This window comes from Penicillium hispanicum (genome assembly GCF_028827665.1).
Source record: "Penicillium hispanicum strain IBT 35686 chromosome Unknown utg000004l_segment0_segment0, whole genome shotgun sequence".
In the NCBI taxonomy this organism is placed as follows: Eukaryota; Fungi; Ascomycota; class Eurotiomycetes; order Eurotiales; family Aspergillaceae; genus Penicillium; species Penicillium hispanicum.
The window spans coordinates 2,322,814-2,344,846 of NW_026623196.1; the positions used below are offsets into that span (position 1 = coordinate 2,322,814).

The 22,033-nt window shown below is 52.0% G+C and overlaps 5 protein-coding genes across 5 annotated transcripts; 2 read left to right on the plus strand and 3 right to left on the minus strand.

The window, feature by feature from the left end:
• Positions 1–2,034: 2,034 nt before the first annotated feature.
• Positions 2,035–6,977, minus strand: N7459_004633 (ubiquitin-binding serine/threonine protein kinase VPS15; the record flags this gene model as incomplete). The annotated part of the gene is made up of 3 exons (XM_056943817.1): positions 2,035–6,538; positions 6,590–6,710; positions 6,764–6,977. 3 exons carry the CDS (start codon positions 6,975–6,977, stop codon positions 2,035–2,037), a joined length of 4,839 nt encoding a protein of 1,612 aa, XP_056800700.1.
• A 3,600-nt stretch (positions 6,978–10,577) lies between these two features.
• On the plus strand, positions 10,578–11,924 carry N7459_004634 (uncharacterized protein; the record flags this gene model as incomplete). Its single annotated transcript, XM_056943818.1, has 2 exons — positions 10,578–11,710; positions 11,780–11,924. The coding sequence occupies 2 exons, from the start codon at positions 10,578–10,580 to the stop codon at positions 11,922–11,924; spliced, it is 1,278 nt and encodes a 425-aa protein (XP_056800701.1).
• Positions 11,925–14,801: 2,877 nt separating this feature from the next.
• On the minus strand, positions 14,802–16,994 carry N7459_004635 (putative MFS transporter Liz1/Seo1; the record flags this gene model as incomplete). Its single annotated transcript, XM_056943819.1, has 12 exons — positions 14,802–14,892; positions 14,964–15,194; positions 15,259–15,374; positions 15,427–15,482; positions 15,542–15,645; positions 15,708–15,937; positions 16,005–16,110; positions 16,157–16,343; positions 16,397–16,475; positions 16,533–16,671; positions 16,730–16,787; positions 16,853–16,994. The coding sequence occupies 12 exons, from the start codon at positions 16,992–16,994 to the stop codon at positions 14,802–14,804; spliced, it is 1,539 nt and encodes a 512-aa protein (XP_056800702.1).
• Positions 16,995–17,708: 714 nt separating this feature from the next.
• On the minus strand, positions 17,709–19,400 carry N7459_004636 (putative FAD dependent oxidoreductase; the record flags this gene model as incomplete). Its single annotated transcript, XM_056943820.1, has 5 exons — positions 17,709–18,506; positions 18,563–18,709; positions 18,764–19,037; positions 19,089–19,214; positions 19,267–19,400. The coding sequence occupies 5 exons, from the start codon at positions 19,398–19,400 to the stop codon at positions 17,709–17,711; spliced, it is 1,479 nt and encodes a 492-aa protein (XP_056800703.1).
• Positions 19,401–19,995: 595 nt separating this feature from the next.
• Positions 19,996–21,272, plus strand: N7459_004637 (TauD/TfdA dioxygenase family protein; the record flags this gene model as incomplete). Its single annotated transcript, XM_056943821.1, has 3 exons — positions 19,996–20,439; positions 20,498–21,039; positions 21,095–21,272. 3 exons carry the CDS (start codon positions 19,996–19,998, stop codon positions 21,270–21,272), a joined length of 1,164 nt encoding a protein of 387 aa, XP_056800704.1.
• Positions 21,273–22,033: the final 761 nt, after the last annotated feature.

Genomic DNA, 22,033 nt, shown 5'->3' on the forward strand with positions numbered 1-22,033 from the left:
TGGTGTCAACTTGACTGATCAACTCGCTGGGCCAATAGACCCTAACTGCATCGATCTTATCTGTTACAAAAGCGAGATCGCCACCACTGATCGGCCAGTTTCAAAACAGTTTTCCCCTCTCTCTCTCTCTCTCTCGCCTCCTCGCGGGCGCGCGCGCCCACACGCTGCAGTACGCTTCGAAGCTGGTTGAATGTGATGGTGTCTCGCCTGCGCGCAGCGAGGGGAGCACACACTTCCTCCGGTCCACATTCAGGCCAACAATACATATTGTGACAAATCTCGGGCCCGGGCACCCTGAGAAACCTGAGAATCAGGAACACGGGGGCAGATCCTTCCCAATGGTCTCGCTCTCTCCGATCGATTAGCATCTCGCTCGAGGTGCCGATCCAGATCGAGGATTTGGAGTGGCAGCGAAAAACGCACCCAAGACTCCGCGCTCATCCATGGTTCTTGGGGCCGCAAGCTTCCCAGCACGGTGGCCCTGCAGCAACTTCCCGTCAATCGGCCCAGTCAGAGCACCCTGACTGGTTTTCTTTCCCCTCCTGGCCCCAGTTCCAGCAAGGACCCACGGCCGAGCGATGCGTGTTCGACCAGCTTCGATCGCTCAGGCACGCGGGTGGTCCGTGGGTGCTTGGCCTGCTGCGAGCTGCCTGCTGGTCGCCCCCTGAAATCAGCGTCGGAGTCGAGACTCTGTTTTGCGGCTTCCATCATGTACAACATTCTCCGCCCTGCATTACCGTCGCTGCATCTGGTTTATTTTTTCTCTCCGGCCAGTACCGAGGCACCGTAAAGACATCTAAGACAATCCTCGTTTCCATTTTTCTCATTCCTCTCGTCATTCCAGCCCGCCGGACCCCACTTATCACTCTGTCAAAATCTACCGAGCCGACTCAGGAAGTTCGCGGCGGAGATCCCACTCTCTCGGACCGGCTCAATCCCCTCATCTGTGCTGGTGGGCAAGCTTGTCTCCATTGGCGTCTGTCATTCGCGTGCCATCGACCACACGGGATGGAATAGTGCCTCCTGCGGGACGGAAATGTCCACCGATCTAGAATCCTGGATCCAATAATCTCCAGCAAATCAGCAGGTCAGAGAGCAGACCAAATTGTGGGCAAGGATCGTGAATGGGGTCATGCATGACTGTATGTACATACATATACTCCATGCATAGGAGATTCGTGATCTCTTGCAAACACTATAGAGACACCGTCACTAACTAGAATGCAAATGTAGCCCTGCTTTGCTTCGTACTCACTCTCTGACTGTCCTCTGAGCCGAGGATGCAGGGGAAGAGCTGCATGAGCGCCGGGCGTTGCGCGCGCACCGAGCCCCGACCCGAGCCCCGGCCACCTATCAGTCCCTTCGCCCATCCCAGTTCCTTGCTCTAAGCCTATCCTGGTTCGGGGCCCTGGGTCCTGCCGATCAACCACCGCTCCTCGGTCCAGTGTTTCGTCTGCGTGGACTGCGCCCCACTGCACAGCTCTCCCAGCATCCATACCCGGTGTACCTGCGCCGGCTGTAACCACTACTTCGGAGCTCGCGGAAATACCGGCAGGGGCCGAGGTATCCTCTACTCCCTGTCAGGTAACACACTCCACTCTTCGCAGTGACTAAAGATTCCGAATTGGAGTAATCATTTGTAATCCAGCCTTGCGGAGCACATAGTAGTATGCCGTACGTAGTAGAGTAGGTTGATGGCAAAAGTCTTTGGATATAGGTACCTAGGTAGAAATTGGATGAATGCTCGGCTTGATGATATCCAGATTCAGTTTTGTTGTAACAGGAAACAGAATCGAAGTGTCGAGATGGACCCAAAGCCGGACGGTCAACATTCAATCCATGAATATATATACGTAGCCATGAGGCTTCCAGAAGATATGCCTAGCTCCATCAGACGTGACCTACAAAGGTTCCTTAGAAGAATACAAGATCGACTATTGAATGTCCTGGGTATTATGCATATTGCTACTGAGCAAAGGGATCTAAGAAAGCAAAAAATCGAGATAACTGTACACCTGAGCATACTAAGCCTTCTCACCTAAAGACATAGACCATGCCTGCCCGGTCGACGCTGACGATCATGCCATACGGTTGCCGCAACACGACGACATCCTGAATAATATCCAAATGGCTCCTGAGAAGCATTTGTTGCTGGAGACTAATGACGGTGCTGCGTGGTGGTCGTGGACTGGCACCCTTCCGGGACCCCGAGGAGCCGGCATTTCCACCACCGGACGCGACCGGGAGGTGTTCGGTAGTAACCAAAAGATTTGGTCCAGGTTGAGACAGTTCATAGCGCGGCTTACCACTCACATTGCCGTCCGACACGACATCCAGGCCACTGACAATCATCGAGAGTTCCGGGCGGGCGAGATCCCAGAACCGGATCTTGCGGTCGCATCCTGCCGACACGATGAACCCGCATCGGCTGCTGGCAGATTTGTCGTCGTCGGGTGTGTTCAGGCCGACGGTGAATGCCCACGTTCCTAGTCGATCACCCGAGGGGCTGTGAGGTGGTGATGCGGTGCCATTATCCCCAGTAGCAGGTGGCATGCCTGCCGCAGCGGGGCTTGCAGTAGCAAATCGACTGAGCATGCCTTCCGGCCGATCCTCATCAACTGACCAGGCTTCAAAGTCTCTCAACGCGAGCCCCTGGGGACGGGCATTGGCTGCACGAACGGCACGAGGGGCCCCGCTAGGGTGATTCTCCTTGGGATTCATGGGGGTCGCTTGGTAAACTTCGCGGCAGCGGAACTTCTCAATATCCCACACTGTGATTTCATTTCCGTGGCTGCCACTGCTGGAAACACAGACCCAGCGTCCCCGGGGTTTTGTTGGGTGAATTTGGATTCGATGAATAGACCCCCAGCCTGGAAGGCCCCAAGCCTTTAATCGGACGTGAAACCGGAGGTCCCATAGATCCAGAATCCCATGGGTTGTACCTACCAACAGCCAGGTATGTCGACGGTCGCAGCAGAAAGTAGTTGGAGTTCCGTGATGAACAGGATTCTCTAGGGTAAAGACGGGTAGCATGGTCTTCATGTCCAAGGCAAGAATCCGACAGGTGTTGGTAGCAATGAGCAAGGTCGACTGGCCTTCATCTCGGAAATGCTCCATCCAAACAGCGTATTCTGGCGATCCATTGTCGGCGATAGGTAATTGGTAATCGCGCACAAGTTGCAGTTTGCCATATCGAGCAGTCTCGTTGACTTTCTGATAGTCAACTCGGACGGCATGAATGCTACCATCAGTGGCACCACTGACAAATGTATAGGTGTTCTCGACAAAAGTCAATGCCTTGACCCGCGCCCCGGCTCCATGGCGATGAGTCTGGCGGGACCGAGGGGTCAAGTTCCTCTCAAGGCGAGTAGTGTCCCATATCTTCACCGTGCTGTCATCCGATGCAGTCACGAAGAAAGAATGGTCAGGGGGCACCGCGATCCGATTGACTGGTCCACTGTGCTCGCCAAATGTCGCCACCAGGTTTCCTTCGGGCTTCCAGATCTTGCCTGGGTCCTGTGTATTGGCCTGGCGAATCGGTTGTCGGGGATCCAGCTCCTTAACATATGGACCCAAATCGAACAGGTCGGTCGGGTAATTTTCTGCAAACACATTGTCTAGTAATTGCAACACGGCCGGATCATCGCCAGTATATGAATGATTTGCACGATATCTACGGGCAGCTGTCTCGACCGGTTTACGCTCATAAGCATGCGAAAGAGCTGATGATGGCTGAGGAGTTCCTGTCCGCTGGGCAGGAGTATCCACTTTTCCAAACGCATTTGCCGAACTTGTGCTAGTTTCTGCGTATGCCTTCGCTGTTTCATTGCGATTGAGAAGATTGATTGCACTGGGTTTTCTTTGGACCCGACTAGACACGCCTCTTAGAGAAAGTGTGTCTGTATTGGTGGGAGTCGTGGACGAGCTCTCCTGACCAGAGCTCAATCGGCGACTTGTAGGACGAGCATCAGAGGCTGGTGGAGACAATGGGCGAGATCCAGGACCTGCAGCCGGCGAAGACGCTGCTGGAGAGGACGACGATGAATCCACTGCCATGTCACCAATGCGACTTGGGCGTGGAATCTCAATATCTTTGGAGATCTGGCTTCTCGAACGAAGGTGTTTGTGATAAGCCCCGCCTCTTCGCTCAATCGTGGTGGAGGCATCTAGTAGCGCATCGGCAATGGTCCTTGGTTTCGACTCATCTGGTTTAGGGCTCTGCGTTCGATCTCCGGATGCAGTATGCGGTTTCTCGTTCAGATTCTTGTCAAAGAAAACCGTCTGGAGAGTGACACCATGCTGTGACAGGCTAATGATGTCATTTAATAACGGACCAGAGCCAGTATCTGTCTCCCTCGACCGCCGCAGTGACACTCTCCAAATGTAGTCTCTGAGCGCGAGGAGTTTGAACTCGTCCTCAGAACCCATTCCAATATTGCGCAGTCTAGCCAGCCACTGCTCATCTTCCTCGTTTTTGACCTGTGGGCTCAGTGCCAAAGAGTTTCTCCCGGCTCGAAAACTCTGACCCCCAGGCTCAGAGAGACTGAACGCATCACGGCTCCCCGTTTTCCAGAAAACACCATTGTCAGTTTTAGAAGCCCAGATAAATGCCATATCGTACACAGTTCTCGAAATTGGCCGCTTGAGCGCGTCAAGAAGTTCTGCCTCTGAAAATCCAACAATCTTCACTTTGAGAAACGGCCGAATGAGAGGTGTGAGGATAGAGTAGATGTCCGCGATGGACAGGAACTTGGTCGATTTCACAACAAGGTTCACCGCAGCTTCGCGTATCCAGATGTTGGGATGCACCAAGAACCCAACGGAGATATGGAGCAGATTCCACGTCGTGGATCGCTGGTACAGCCCGAGATCAGCCATAGCTGCGAGAGAACGAATAACCTTCTCTACCACAAACTCCTCAGGCTCCGTCATTGATTGAATCATCAACGGGAGGATATACTGTTCCAAGCTGGTGCTGCCCACGTACGTAGCGACACCAACAACAGCTTCGAAAAAGGCACATTTGAGGATCCAGTCTCGATCATTTAGATAGGTATTCAGGTGGCTAAGGATGACCTCGTTGGCCTTAAGATTTCCAAAAAAGACGCAAAGACTTGACACAGAGCCCAAAAAGGCTCGACGAACAGAGGCATCCGTGTCAGTCAAGAGTGCTTTTGTGTGTATCTCAAAGTACTCCAGAAGGTCAACACGGGCGACGTCATAGAGATTGTGATAGGTGGCATCTTCAGTCCACCGGGGTTCAAACCCCACTGGAATTAGAGCTGTTAAGCGAGTATCAGAACGTAATGCTTGGATCGTATCCAAGAATCTCAAAGAGGACTGTGCCAAAGACGCAATGCAAGATGCGTAAGCTGCGCGCACCATGGGGCTTGGATTGCTCTTGGAAGAAATAACAAATGGTTGAAGTCTCGGGAAAATGTATTCGGAGAATAAGTAGGCGTTTACCGGAGAGACTACATTGACCATTTCGAGTAATTGAGTCAAGGTCCGGATCGCTGCGACCTTAACAGCATCCGTACGGTCAGTCAAAAGAATCATGATGTACGGCAAAACGCGGTCGAGCTTGGCCTCGTCTGACAATCTTTCTGCAAAGGCCAGAAGAATGTCGCAGGCTTTTATTCGAGCGGACGCCTTAGCCGTAGTCCGTAGATTGGAAACAACAAGTGTCAAAAATATCAAGACCCCCTCATCCTGCGATGGCGGATCAGAAGATTGGTTTCCGCCGTTGGGCAAATCGAGTTTCACAGGCAGAATGCTACCTGTGAGCCGCGACACTCCTGGGCTGGACACTTGAACTCCCCGAGACGGAGTACCGAGAAAGTAGGATATTTTGTCAAAATCCAAACAGACCCGTTCGATCCGATCATCTGTCTCGCCTCGGTTGGCTGACTCGGCATCCACCTTCGTTCTTCCCGAAGATGGATCGGTCATGAGCGACATGTACTGATGCAAAAAACTGTAAAAGTATTCTGGAAATGCCTTTTCCTTCCAAAAATTCAAGTATTCATCGGCGGAGTACCTCGACTCAGGCTCTAGTTGGATCATGTGGAGGATCAATTCCCGGATTTCTGGATCCTCAATCTTCGCCAGCTGGCTGTGTTCTGGGCTGTACTCTCCCTTCCGGTACTTATACATTTGACTGAGAGTGAAAATTGGTGACTCGAGGAATAGCTCAGCAATAACGCAGCCAGCGCTAAAGATATCCATGGCCCAGTTGACATGTCGATTCCCAGGCTCCTCCCCAGCGACAAGAAACCGCTCGGGAGCTAAGTAGCATGTTCGTCTCCCAGATATATCAAAATAGAAGGAAAAGTCTGCCGGATTGTCTTCTGGTAGAAAAGTCGGCTTGAACGACGCGGAAAAGTCCGAGAGATAGAGCGAGTTCCAGGACGTGACCAGAATGTTTTCAGTTTTGATGTCCCCATGGAAGACATCTAATGAATGGCAGTCACGCAATGCGCATAAAAGCTGAAACGCAATCCATTTCTTTTCGATATCCTCGAGAAATGGACGAGTGCTGTGTCATTGTTAAATATGGCTCTGGATACCACATCATCACCGACCATACCTCATTCGATCATAAAGAGAGCTGTGGATATACTGGCGGACCAGATACCCACCAGTACTGGTTTCTAGGATCCTCTCGTAGCTCAATGCATTGGGCACTTCCGATAAGAGCTTGCGTTCCCCTGTGCTGAAAGATCAGCTCGGTCCGATCCATCACGATAACATGGCAACTTACGAATAATCTCTTTCACATATGACTCCAGTTCCATGGTAGGGTAAGGCTTCATGATTACCTTGACAAACACCAAGCCATTCTGTTGCCTGGCGCGGATGCTCTTCATGAACCTGCCCCCACCCATAGACTTCTCATACGCCAGGTCCGAGAGCTCCGGCACATCAATTCCAGCGGACCCCGCTGATAGCGATGTGAGGGAGTATCCTTGGCCCATCGTGTTGCATCGACCTCATTTCCCTTGACAAAGGGACAGTGTAGAATGTAGAAGCAGTGACCGATAAGCGGAAGTGAGGTCACCGGACGCGCTGCCACGTGATGGTGAAGGCGGTCAGCGATGTCAACAGTATATGCATTGGCAGCTGAGATGGGCTGAATGTTGCAAATTCTCAAAATCAAATTCTGTTTTGAATTCACTGTGGCCTTTATTCATACCCATGTCTCCAATCATGCCATATTGTTGAGGATGAATCTGTCTGGGCTCCAGCGAACGGTACAGGGCACTTAGACTAAGGAGGACGGAAGACCACAGGGGCTGAGAAGCGTGGTGATTTAACATCCAGATTCCGAAAAGCTTCCGTTTGATTCGGGAGTTCAACAAGTGTGCACGTCTGGGTCTCAGTTTTGATGTTTACCCTCGCACCCGTTTTTTCTCTCGACATCCATCAATATGGACACCGGGTGACGGAGATGCCGAAGGGGCTAAAGGACTCGCCAAGGGTGACAATTATATCCTCGACATCTCATTCGACATTCTGTCTCTGGAGGCATTATTTTTAGTTCCAAGGTATGTTCAGCTTCAATCAATAGGGATACGCAGGGGCTATTCGTTTTGACGCAAGAGTATCCACAGAATCTGCTCACTTGTGAGCTTGAATTCATACTTCGGCAGCCTTGCAAGTTGAGTCAATTCTAACAAAAGAAACAGTTGACTCATTGTGGCAATGGATAGATTCCCATGTTGAAAGAGATGGTCTGGACTCTGCTCAAAACCCGCGTAATGAGCCCAAGGCTGACCGGCAAATGCTTCAGACCAAGGCGTTTTTCAGGTTTTTGCCGGTGGTGGTAGGCCTGTATATTGGTAAGTGTGGCCGAGAGGCGCAGTCCTACGGGACGAGCGGAAACATCTCTAACGGTGAAGGGGGTGTTTCAGGGTTCCTGACAACGTTTACTCTTCTTGCCCGTGACCGCATGTCGCTCAAGGACAAGTCGTGGTTACTAGTCAAGGTGTTCTTCGGGTATGTCGGTGAAGAGCCCCTGTTCGCGACCGCTTGTTCTAGCTAACGGTGCGAGGCAGATCAGGAGCGCTGGGCCTGGTGGTTTCACGATATCGATGATGCATGGGCTTTACTGACGGTGGCTGAATTGATTGGATGATAGGACACCGCGTCTGAAGTAAGTGTCCTGCACTAAGCGGCTGTTATGCAGACTATATGACCGGATCCCTGCGGATTGGCAAAATGGTTGGCTATCGCGTTTAGTTGACTGACGCGCTAAAATTTAGATCTCCCCGATCTTCGGCTACGGCTTGATGTGAGTTCGCTGTGATTCCATTGCGCCACACGACATCGGGGAAACACCGCATGCTTTTGCGATCACGTTTCGACGTCCTAGTGACGCTTGAATGCATTAGTTGCGCCCTCGTTTCTTTGTTCTTCCTTTGCCTTCGTCTTTGAATTTGTCGGGGTGCTGGCGGTCTCCGCAATAACTGCCACGCATCTGGATTTTCGATACTGTCCCTGCGGAACCCCGGGAATTGACAATGACTGCAGGTTGACTTTCGTCGCTGATCAGTTTGACGAGCATGAGTCTAGAAGGGGTCTGTGTTTTCCGACGTCACAAGCGCACCGCCTATCACTAATTCGGTCCGGGTTACGCTTCACGCCCGCGAGTAGTACCTGTTTTAGTGAGTAACGCTTTCGATTCCAGAACGAGGCGCCCCGTTAGAGCTCTTTTTCTGATTCGTTCATGTCCGTCCAGGCTGTCCATCTACGTCCTGGAGAGTAGTAACTCTCGACGCTTGACGTATTTCATGCCACCCCTGGTCAGGGAGCACTCGCGCCTTGGCGGCACAGAGAACTTTCTCTTTGGGTTCTAGAAGACTATGATGCTCATGCGAACAGAACCTGATCCCTCTGGGCCTATGAATCGAGTCACCGACACCTCTCCCGATCAGCCATCCATTTGCCCCCGATGTCCACCCTGGGGAGCTATGTTACTTCTGCCGGCGACTCGGACGCTTTCAGACGCCAAAATCCACTGCACCCCGTGGTCGAACGGCAATCTACGGGTAGCGCAGTCTACGGATATGATCGACGCGATAGAACAACTCCGAGTGCAGGTGGAGCGGGTCAGCGCGACACTGGCGCAGCAACAGAGCAATTGAATTCTTTTTTTTTCTGGTAACGCCAGTGTACAGGATTTTCGTACTTTCGATTCTACTCCACACACGCAGGAATGAACAGAAACAGGGGGAAGTTCGGTCCGGGCGATTTCCACTTCCTACTACCCTGGCGCTTAGAGCCACGCACCACACCGTGCAGCGAGAGGATCTAGCGGCCGCCACGCTGACAACTGCGAACAATCGTTCGAGACACCCGTGCAAGGCGCTTTTTTCTTTTCTTCTTTCTCTTCCTCGCAGACCGCTGGTTGCTTATATTGCTATGAGGCTACGATGCTATTTTGTCGGTGCTTCAAGCGCAACACTGGCACATAGAAAGAGCAAACGTGTGGAGTCAACGTGTGGAGACTAGCGATGTGGTATACAGATGGATCGAGCGGTTCGGAAGGGGAGGGCCCGCATACCGCGGGAGTCACGATGGACTTCGTGTCCCATCCACCTTCCGCTGTGCGGTGCGGTGCGCTGTGCGCTGTGCGATTCGCCATTTGTGCTCTGCACCCTGTTCCCTGCACCCGGCACCCTGAAGACAATCTCCTTCACAATTTGATGATTCTTGCAAGGTTGACTCTTCAGTGCTACCTTTGTCCTTTCTGGGGGGTGCGGCTGTGTACACCACTGGCCAGCAGTCACCGGCACCAATGCAGCACGCCAAGCCAGCGACCACACTCCTGGGCCTCGCTGAAGCCTCTGTATGGCTACTAACAACCACCCTGCTGCATGGGACGCGACGCTGTTGGGCAGACCAGCCCGACGGTGATCGAAGGGATGGTTAGCCTTTCCCAGCACCATAGGCCGCAGCCGCCGTTATGCGTTTATTCGCAGGGCATCGAGGGCGTTCTTTTCTGTCACTTCACCATGCACATGCCAATACTTTTCGGATCCTGTCCTGTTTCGGGCTCTCTCAAGGCGTTGCGCCCTCTGCCCTATCCCGACCAGAGACTATTCCAAATGAAGGAGGGCCGACTGGCGCCGATGACATATCATTTGCCCCGGGGGACATCGGGCATCTTGCTCGCTCTACTCCGGCGCTAGACACTGGTGCAGACTTGCAGACTTGGGCTGCGCTGCTATCGATCTGGCTCCGACCCCCCTCAAGCCGTTAGCTTCCCTCCCCACTTGTCTTCCCACCGCATTTGCAGGTTCCTTTCTCTTGAAATCTGCCTTGTCTATTGAGGCGCCAGGTCGTTGACTCTTCACCTGGTATCGGTCTCGATGCGGCGCAAATCTGTCAATGGTCCTGTGCCCTCTTCACTTGCCCTCAGCCACAGTCTATGTATGCTGCTGCTCGTTGCCAACAGCTCAGCTGTTGAGTCCTGAGTTATTTATACTTGGCACTGTCGCAACCTCCCTTGAACCTTTTGGATATAGAATTGCGCTGGTTGATTTTGATTCTGGACATCATTTGATTCCTCTTTCATGTCGCCCATGAACGTTGGACTGGTTTTCAACACAAGCAACATGGATCAAACACCTGACTCTGGCCGTCGCTCCTCGTCCATGGTGCCCTCGCTGCTGGAAGATGCGCACTCTCTTGAGCCAACATCTGCCTACTCCTCGCCCTTGTCCGCAACGCCTTCTCATGGAGGGGGATTCCCATCTACCGTCGGCTTGGGTATTTCTGGATGTGGTTTGGAGCTCCCATATGACCATTTGAGGGCATTCCCCAACCAACTCCCCTTCTCAGTGGCTTCGAATATTCCGAACCAACTAGCATCCACCGACAGCCTGTACAGTGTCCCCTTGAAGATCGATGATTACTCCAACAGAATGTGCTACGACGTTTACAATACTCTTCCTCCCGACACGTCCCACTCCCCGCTTAGCTGGTATGGGTCTCGATCAATGAGCGCATCCCCCGGCTGGAACTCGCCTATCGATGTTGGCCCGATTCAGAGAAATTTCCCCGGACAGACCTCCGAATATTGGGCTCCAGTCCCAGAGACGGGGCCCACAACAGCCTCCGATGCAACTTCACTCGCCGCAGGTCCTACAACGGGTGACTATTGGAATCAACAATACTTCCCGGAAGCATGCGTTGCTATGAACGCACCAGCCCTCCCCTTCAACGGCAATTTGCCCGTCGTGGGTGACTCTCTCGCCTCAACCAGCACCGTCACCCATGACATTGGATCTACCAGACATCCTTCCCGCCCTACACGGACTCTACTTGGTTCTCCAAGCCCCCAAACCAACCAGGGTAATCCAGGCACTTTGCCCAAACCCCACCAGGAATATATTCGTCGGTCCGGGAGAAAAGATAAAGGCTACGCGTGCTCTCATTGCGGCTCCACCTTCACTCGACGTTCGAACTGCGCGGAACACGAGAAAAGGCATAACCCTAGCTATAAACAGTCCTTTCCCTGCGACGAATGCGGCAAGACATTTGGACGAAACGCAGATCTCAAAAGACATACGGATACTGTGAGCGAGACTATCACCAGTACCAAGCGGAAGCAGTTATTGATGACAATTCAGGTTCATCGCAAAATTCGGAAGCATGGGTGCCACTGGTGCGACCGCCGCTTCTCCCGAACCGATGCCTTGAACAAGTGAGTGTGCATCTTTACGAAGCCATGCCGTCTTGTTGATCATATGCTGATGATTAATCTTGTGGTTAGACACTTGAGCGAGTGTGAGAGATCTTTCGCTCCGATATCGTCCTCCCACGCTCACCAAGAGACCGAGGATTTGTTGGCTGCGCCTGCGAAGCACCAGAAGCAGGCCTCACGCTGTTGGGAACCAAGCTCCAAGCAGAGGCGCTGAAACCCTAGAGACTCATTGGCATTGTGCCAAATCCCTGTATACTGTGGACTAGCTCATTGAGCTTGACTACCCAGGTCTGCTGGACAGACTCATCCCAGGAACTTCTTTTTTCTGCCCAACTACAGCATGACGCCGAGTTTCCCACAGGAAGCCTCGGGTCGAGTTACAGCATCTGGGCTGGACCCTTTTCGTTTGGCCTTGCATTTCAGGATCTTGTTTACCTTATTGTGTATTACGATGCATTGGAAACTATGAAGGCGGCCTTTTGTCATTGTTGAGTTTGAATTGAATTTTGCTCCATCTATGTACATGTGTGATCTCATTGCATCGGACTCATTAAGCTGGCGCGCGGTAAAACGGACCGCATCGGTTATCGAGCGGGTCCGATTCATCTTCACTTGAACTGACATGAGCTCCGCTCGAATGCTCTGAAGAACTTGTCGGGGCATGATTATTATTCGGAACTCTTCCTCATCTCCTGCAGCAAAGCGGCTTGCGAACGGGGGTTGAGTAGACCACGAGCTCACGCGAGTCGCCGGGGGAATAGTCTTCGTTGGGCCAAAATAAAACCCGGTCGAGACACCAAGGCCCATATCGAGCTCAACCCCTATCCTCACCTGTCGGCTTCAATATCAGGGAAACAGGCCGCAAGCCGCATCAGAAACACCGCGCAAAAGCCGAGTTGATCCATCCAAAAGCCTCGACTCTTGTCGCGCTCCACCGACCGACGCCGAATCACACGCTAAGGCCGGCGGCGAGGAGATGGTCGAGACAGACCGGCCCACGATCGTCGACAATATGGGGAACTGCGATGTCCAAAGGGGGAAATGAACCCCCCTGGCGTGCGACTGGGGAGATGATTGTCTCGAAGCAAGCGCTCCAGAAAGGAAAAAATACAACGACGCTCCCAGCCGCTACGAAGCAACGGTGAAGTATGAAGGACGGCGTCCATAGCCAAGTCCGCATCGCTATCGCCCTATACACCCCAGTCTAGGCGCGATCGTGGCTTTACGTTCAGGGAGAAAGGGCCCTGCAACATTCCTGCAGGCATCCCATGTCTCACTTTCTTGAACCTGGTCATTATTAATTTGGGGCTAGTGCGGAAATTTGATTCCTGGACGATGATTCTCCGGCAGGATTGGTTCCCCTGTCCGTGAGATCCGATTTTTATGGCATGACGCCCGGAGCTGCAAGCAATCCCAAAGGCAGAACGTCCCTGAGACCCCGCCTCGCCTCACTCTTCCTCCTTAAATTGCTGCTAGCCATGATGTGCATAATATCGGAGGCGCTCACGGGGCTCGCTATCCTCGAATAAGCTGCCGCTGATTGATCCACCAGCATCCGCGCCAGCAGTCACCCTTCTATTGGGTTGGCGATCCCGAGCTCGGTTTGGCTGGAGAAGCCTGCTGCCTCGATTCGACAACGATTGACTGGCGATCCAACCGCAGACTGATTCCTGGCTCACACCCTTGTCTAGCAGTACAGTACATACCAATACACTGGTTGAATCACCAAGAGGGCCGGAGTACTCCGCTGTCAGATTCGCGAATTGGATTTCGCTCCTTCTCAAACCGCTCGCCTCTCCCCCTGGAATCCCGATCTGGTCTCGATCTGCGAGCGGCAGTAGCAGCGCCCTCATCCTCAGTGATGCGCGATCACCTTTCTTCCAGCCCTTAGCGCCACCTACTCTAGGGAATGGCGAACACTCGTCATGATCGGCGGCCCACGAAGAAAAGGGAGCTATGGCCCATGGGGGCTGAAAGAAACCGTTGCGCTATTTTGATTGCGCTCGATGAACGGGAGATTTGAGCCCGGTCGATCAATGGGGTTCGCTGGAAGAAGGGCAATTAATAAAGCCCCGGCCAACCAGCAGCGGCAACTGGAAGAATGACAAAAACATCCTGGTCTGGAGACTGTCCCCGGTCGGATTGTCTCATTTCAGGAACCGTTGCAGTTGCGATTCCTCTCATCACACGCTAGTCGCCCGTGTCTTCTACTTGATCGGGAGATAGTGCAGCCATTCCACGAACTAGTCCCTCGTTCCCCAGGGACCGAGTGTCGATTGTGCAGTTTTGTGCAGCCTCGAGCGAGTCTCGACAGCATTTTACGGATTGCTTCTAGCTCTTTACTTGTCATCGAGGCCATCACGTCCTCTCCGGTCGATCGTCGTCGCGCTAAGCCTGGGGCCTTGATGCCGAACCATGGAATGCGCGAGTGGACTAGGGCGAGAATCGAAACAAAGAAACCGGAAATGAGCTGCTGCAGGCATCCGGGGTGGATGAATGATTATTACGAACGCTCCAGAACCAGGATCAGGAGCTCGTGTAATTTCAATAAATAGTTGGAGCGACTAGCGAATCGACGGTGGACGCGACCGATCCTGCGAGTGTGGGAGAAAACCTCCATCTTCGATGCTCTTGTGCTGACGCACTCTGCGCCGTATGCACACTGGTCGATTCGTTTGGGCCGTCGTCACGAGTGTTCACTTGAGACTTGATGCACCAGATTGTTGTTCCTCCCCAGCTCGCGATTGTTTCATGCTCCTGGGGAAATCCGAGGTGATCGGTAGCTAAGAAAAGGTGTAGGAACACGCTAAATATCCATACCGACCTCGGGAGTCAACACCCGATGCGTCATCGTTCTACAACCTTCACGCTCAGACGGCGACAAGTAGAGATCAACTACTAGGTGCCTTGCTTTGGATCAAGCGTGTCTCAATCTCGCATTCAATACATTTTGCGCATCTACTACTCAGTTTCTATCGAGTTTTCGCGTTTCCGTGTACACTGTTTCTTCTCTTTTCCGGAATGCGCTCATTGCTTGCCATGCATATAGCATCCGGACTCAGCAGCTGTCCTAACATAGCAGAGCTAATGTCTAGGTCTTCGCAGGATTCGTGTTGACAGGCGTAACTGCAGATGAATCTGTTAGACCATCATCAGTCTCTGCCACACCATCCTCGACGATCCTAGTGCGGCGACATGTCAGTGATCAAAAGTCCAGGAGAGCAGATCAAATCAGAGTGCCTTGAGGACTTACGCTTTCCCGCGTCTTTCTCTGTGATCAAGATCCCGAATCACGAAAGTCACAATGATCAAGACAACCGACAGGCATGTTACGGTGATAAAGCCTTTCTGGTACTGGGGTGCATCAACCTGTTGCCACACAAGGAGAGGAAGCCAAGCTTGGAAGACATAGGCCAGTTCGTTCATGCTTCCGATCACCAGAGACCGCTCTTCGTTGTCCTCGGTGCAGATTTCGTGCGCCCAACTAGGGAGACTCTGTTAGCCATCCAAAAGCGCTGAAGAAACATCTGAGCTGAATGGAGACGCACGCCATGCAGAGACCACTTAACCCGAAGCCCGCTCCGCAGATAATGTAGCATGTCCATTTCCATCCCATCGGAATATCCCAAACAGCCAATGACGCATAACTGATGATATTCACGCACTTGTAAACTTGTCAGCCTCGGTGTCGTGCTTGATCAGGCATAGTTACTCACGGCACCAAAGATTATAGGCGGCCAGCGCTTTCCTTTGAGGAATGTATCCGAGGACCCTTTCAGTTGTTAGTATCTTCCCGATGTCTTTCACCGGCATCCGTCGATGGGAACATACAAGCATAGGAAAGGGTCGTCACTACTTGAACCGCGTAGGTGGTTGTGGGATACGCGTTAATTTGATCCAACGAATATTTGGGGCTCTTTGACTCCTTGAGGAACCTGGTGCGAAAATTAGCACATTGGCTTAAATCGATATTTGCCCAGTTGGTCATGGAACTTACTGTTGGAAGACAGGCTGACTACCTGCCGCACCATTGTTGAAGAGACTAAAGTAGGAGTCAACATCCATACGGATAGATTTAATAGTCTGAATCCGCTTTCCGTACATATATAGCAGCGTCAGCAGGTAGATGTGCCAAGAAGAGAATATCTTCTTCAGCTTCTCCTTGGTAAAAGGTCCTCGATTCTGCCTGCCTTCCATTTGCATTCGTGACTGTGCGAGCGTGACTTCCTACATCAGCCGCATAGATTAGAAGATCCATTTCTGATACTTCGAGGATTGCCAGGACTGGAATTACCTCTTCGCTGAGATACCACGGATTCGAGATCTCCGGCACATCGGGCAATACGAAGAAACCGGTTATGGCGACAGGAATGGATATTATCCCGTCGATCAGGAACAACCTAAAGTAGTCAGTCCTGGCCTTGCTGAGGGAGCCGGGTTTCATGCCATTGCCATCCTTTGAAGCCTCCGCGCCCGCCTAGCCTGAGTACTGCGTCCATGAGGTAGCCCGAGAACATACTTGCAATACCACTGCTAGTATGGAAAATGCATGAGCGCTTCGCAAGTTCATCCTTACGATACCACGATCCAATGATATACTGCATGCCGGGGTAGAAAGTGCTCTCTGCAAGACCTGTACATCGCTCCAGTCAGCAGACTTGACACACAAGCATGGGTGACGCCTACCAATGAAGAATCTGAGCGCGTAGAACTGTGTTGCAGTGTTACATCGCGAAAGCGAGAATGTGAGGACAGTCCAAAGAAGCTAGGAAAAGTTAGCAAAAGTAGCCGAGTAATCTTGTAGACGGGGGGTTGTTGTCACCTCGGCAGCAGGAATCCAGTATCGGGGTCTGACACGCGTCAAAATCAGATTACTAGGTATCTCTCCAATCACGTAGCCGACCGTCCAGCATGTCTGCATATAATTGAGTTGGTTGCCATAGAGGCCCAAGTCCTCCTTCCTGTAGACGGCGATCGTCAAGACAAGGTCTTAAGAGAATGCGATAACCGGTGCCTTACATTCCAGACACAAATGCATTGTTGATATTGATCTGATCAAGATACTTGATGAAGTAGCCTGAAATAAAGCAAGATCTGATTAGTATCGATTAACCAGGTCCAAGGCGATGACACCATTCCTACCTAAAGACGCGAAAGTCAAGATGGCAGAATCCAACTTAAAAAGCAGGCGTCGCTCCTCCGGAGACTTGTCAAATGTGTCCCAGATATAGCTGACCCATCTCCTCTTCCCTTGTTTTTGAACGGAATGGGTGCTTGGCGACATGGTGAACTCCTTTAACAGCTCGTAAGTCTCGACAATCGAATTTCCCTGGAAGCAGTCCACTTATAGGGTTGAACAAGCATGACCCGCGTATGCACGTCGGATCGACTGGCATACTGAAACTCCCGAGGAGCGCTTTGTTATCAAGTCTTAGCCCCGACGTGGACATCTCAAAGCACCCAGTTATCTTGAAGCCCACCTCTTCAATCGCGTGATTGGGAGACTTTATGTCTCATCCCACAGCAAAGCGGGGATAGACCCTTGCTCCAGCGCTCGGCATTTCGCCGCTCGATGGGTTAGCTGGGCGAGATAGTCGAATGATCGGAAGCCGTGTTCGCGCAATTTATGCGCGAATGACCAACATCAAATCAAGCGCATATCGCCTACAAGATAGGCACGAAGCTGCGGGAATTCGCCGATTTTCCTGGAGCTCGGGTTGCGGTGCTGTTGTCATATCGCACCAGGTGAGCATGATCGCTCGGGCCATGGAGCTCGCCATACGGAGCAGCGATGGTGTGCCAACATCTTATTATCCGCGGCATACATTCTCCACGAATTGTACATTTTACATGTCAAAAGAGCTAGTTATTTGGAAATTGCGGAGTGACGCACTCCACCTGACAAAATCTGGAGTTCATATTGACAAGAAGGATCCCGTTGTAAAATCAGTAATGCATTCGCCTACACGGAGCTTTCGAACCCAGCCCGGTAGCTTCGTTAAGCCGAAACTTCAACACCTGCGGACCCTTTGGTAAGATTCTCCCACCGGAGACGGCCCTGAAGAACCAGAGATAGTCTCTCGTTTTGAGCCTTCTTCGCTTCGACCCAAGAAGTTGTATGGCCTTCGATCCATGGCAGACCATGGGAAGCCCGTTCGGAATTGACCCATTCCATGAGAGGCTTGACATAGGCTTCTTCTTCATTCTTAAGGGAATGGAAACTTCTTCCGTAGCCCTTGGCTTTCAATCGATCCGCATACTCCGCCCTCTGATCCCTTGTAGAAGGTAGCTGAGCAACCCCCGAGAAGACTGCTGCAACGGCAATAGCCTGGAACTCGAAAAGTGTAAAGGTGGCAGTATAGAAAGGGATGCCAACAAAGGCCAAAGTCGGATCTGGGATGTAGAAGATGTCACGGTGTAAGTTGTGGACCTGAGTACCATCCGTGATGAGCACCGAGTCGTCTGCCTCGGTGACGGGGACTTCGTCGCGAGTATATTGGGGAAAGAATGGTAGGACCATCTGGTAGCCAGTGCAGAGAACTATCCTGTCTATCTCATGCACGGTTTCACCGGACTTCAGATGTGCAACCAGAGACAAGTGGTGATCTGAAGCAGCATCGGGATTGGTGATCTCAAATGCAGAGACTTCAGCAATCCTAGAGGCATTCTCAGGAAGCACTGTCGCTGGGGTATCAAAGGCGCCATTTCGGGTGCTTTGATGGACGTTTTGCGCAACCGAGCTAATCTCTCGAGCTATGTCCATTGACGAAACGCCGCCTCCTATCAAAAGCACGTTCTTGTACCCGGTGTTAGAGTTGTGATTATAGAAGCTTGTCGGATTCCTGGACCTACCTTCCCTTCAAATCCCTCGGAGTTTCGAAAGGATTTGGAATGTGTAACTTTTGTAGGCCATTTGGCTTTAGCTTCAGCCAGGCCGGGTATATCCGGGACAAGAGGCGTGTGATAGTGACCTGATGCAACGACGACGGCGTCGAATATCTGCATGTTCTTTAGCAATGGCTGTTCTATCGCCTCACAGCTGGAGGTTCTTACCGCAGACTTCTGGTTCTCAATCAGGCTTCCTGTGTTTGGATCCTCCTCTAATGAGGTCCAGAGAACGTGCCACCCGGATCCATCTTTATAAATTCTTGTAACCAGAGCACCATAGATAGTCACATCATCCACACCCACTTTCACGGACGTATCCTGGATATAGTCTCTGAGCACATGGTGCTTTACATAGTTCGGGGTCCCCTCGGGCCAATTATTGAGCTTTGTGCGCAACAGAGGAGTGGAAACATTATTCGTGAGGCTTTCGTAGCATGGCCTGGGAGGAGATGAGAGCTGTCGCACTTTGAACATTGAGACTTTGGCTTACCCAGGTGGTGCATGCAATAAATTCTGTCTTTCCGTTGTATCACGCTCATCCTTGCCAGGCCATCCCGCATCAGAAGGTTTGGTGCATGGGTATTGAGATTCGATAGGTACCCGCTTGTCATAAAGCCTGCAGGACAGGTTGGCTTCGAAGCAGACAGCTGGAATCTTCGCGACCTTACCAGACTCCACCGGATGCTTTGCTTCTCTCAAAAACAGTCACCTCTCGTCCAGTCGCGAGGAGGTGACCAGCGCTGACGACGCCGCTAATTCCAGCGCCGATCACGGCTACACGTTGAATCGAGCTGTCAGTCATGATCGTCTCGCGGGCTTGTGGACAAAACACTGAACAGGGTGAGCCTTCACAGGGGCATTGAATTATTAAAGCGCCGAACGGCTTCCTATCTGATATTATCCGCTGTGTGTTATCCAGACCCGATATTTCGCAATCGAGACTAGGGAATGAAGCGTACCACACTATCCCAGTTATCGGAACAAGCGGCAACAGTCTTGTTCGCTTATGAATCGCATAATGTACGATCAGCGTGATTTTCGTCGCAGATTGTGAGATTGCAACTTCCCCGCTTGCTGTGGTTGCAGCAGCACAACGATCACAGATTGGTTCTGAACGTAGGATGGAAATAGCAACTCTCCGATTGGAAACAGATGAGGGGCAGATACGAATTCCTAGGTGGAGGGGTAACTGGCTCAACCACTACGCGATGCGTGTTGCGCGAAAGACGTAATGCGGCGCGGTGATGATGTGCTTGGAGCCCCGGATATCAACCGACAATGCGGATGTCGCGAATGGAACATCGGGCTACCACGGAGACCATTGATGTTAAATATGATGGGAAGCCACTCGCTTCCATCATGCACGAGAGATCTAAATAACTTACTGAACTATCATTATGGCTCCCGCTCCCATCGACCCTCGCATTGTAGACGTTGCGCCGCCGAGAAAGGATACTCTTGGACTGCCGGATCCGGCGCGAGAGCGGCTGGAGAAGGCGAACGTTGACCTGAGCGATGGTTATCCCTACCGTCCTTCTCGTCCGCTTTATCTTGATGATGTCTACAGCGTGCGCGACTATGATCGCAAGCATGTAGACCCCGGTACCCGCGCCGATCCCGAGAAAAAGGCTCTTTTGTCGGCCGCGAAAGAAGTCATCCCTCTCACTCGACACATTGGTACCGAGATCGTGGGGCTCCAGCTCAAAGACCTCACCGATCAGCAGAAGGACGAGTTGGGTCTGCTGATTGCCGAGCGAAGTGTCGTGTTCTTCCGAGACCAGGACATCTCCCCGCAGCAGCAGAAGGAGCTGGGAGAGTATTATGGAGAGATTGAAGTTCACGTATGCTACTAGAGCTTCTGTTGTCACATGTACCCTCTTAGCTGACTATGCCGTGCAGCCACAGGTACCCCAGGTCCCGGGAGTCCCCGGCGTGTCCGTTATTTGGCCAGCCCTGCAAGCAACAGAGGTCACCCCCAGCTTCCGTCGACCGGGAGGTTCATCTCGGTGGCACACCGACCTTGTTCACGAGAGACAGCCTGCTGGCGTGACACATCTTCACAATGACACCGTCCCCACTGTGGGAGGTGATACGCTCTGGGCGAGCGGGTATGCCGCATACGAGAAGCTCTCCCCTGGATTCCGCCAATTCATCGATGGTAAGACTGCCATATATCGATCTGCGCACCCTTACCTGGATCGCAAGAATCCGGAGGCTGGGCCCAAGTATGTGGAGCGAGAACACCCTATTGTCCGGGTACATCCCGCCACGGGGTGGAAGGCGCTTTGGGTGAACCGCGCCATGACGAACCGGATTGTTGGGCTGGACAAGACGGAGAGTGACGTGATACTGGGGTACTTGTTTGACGTTTATGAGAAGAACCCAGATATCCAGGTTCGCTTCAAGTGGACGCCTCGAACTAGCGCGCTGTGGGATAATCGGTGAGAGTTGGCCCCTCATAAGCTCTCATCCACCCAAACGCTAACGTCCAAGCAGAATCACAATTCACAATGCCAGCTGGGACTATGAAGGATCACAGCCCAGACACGGAACCCGAGTCACCGCACTGGCGGAGAAGCCCGTTTTCGATGCGAACGCCCCAACCAGGCGAGAAGGACTGGGGCTGTTGGGACCAGAAGAGATTCAGGAGCTGGCAGCTCTCAGGCTGGAGTAAGCTAATGCAGATTGATCCACATGAGAAGTGCACCAGATCAATTCAGTCAAATATTGAAAGTTCGCCACCATAGGAAGATAATCCGTATTTATGCTGAACTGGTAACCTGAAGTTCTGGCGGAGGCGTCGTGGACGTCCCTGTAGTGATCGGATGCAGTTGATATCAAAGGATGGAATCAAGACTGGAAAAAAACCCACAGCCTTGTCAGGATCAATCAAATCAATATCTTTCATCGAACGGCAAGTGAGGTATTGAGCGATGTCAATCGTTGTTAGTTCCATGTCCAGTGAGAGGGGTGATACCAAATGCCGAGGTATATGATGAGACTTAAGGTAAAACCCGAGTCTCCTTGTCAGCGACATGACACATCCGTCATATATAGAAATACTCCCATTTGAAAAGTCGCGGTGACATCCCTTTCCTGGTTGCACGACCAACGTGGGCTGTTACACAGGCGCGCTGGCCATGAGGCTCAACACGATGATTGGACAATGCTTGAAGACTGACGGGGAGACTGGGTGATGCTGTGACTGCGATTTCTGCGTGATTCGAAACGATCGGTTGTCACACATATCTGAGACTAGCAGGACTTGGCCGTATGTAGGTCAATAATTTCTGCAACGCTCCCACGCAAGGAGGAACAGGTGCGAATGCAGAATGGAATCGGTATATGTTGGGTGCATTTGCCGATCCCTACCGCCCCTGGAGAAACGCGCCCCAAGCCACCGCCTTCATTTCATTCCCAAGGTTTTTTATTTAA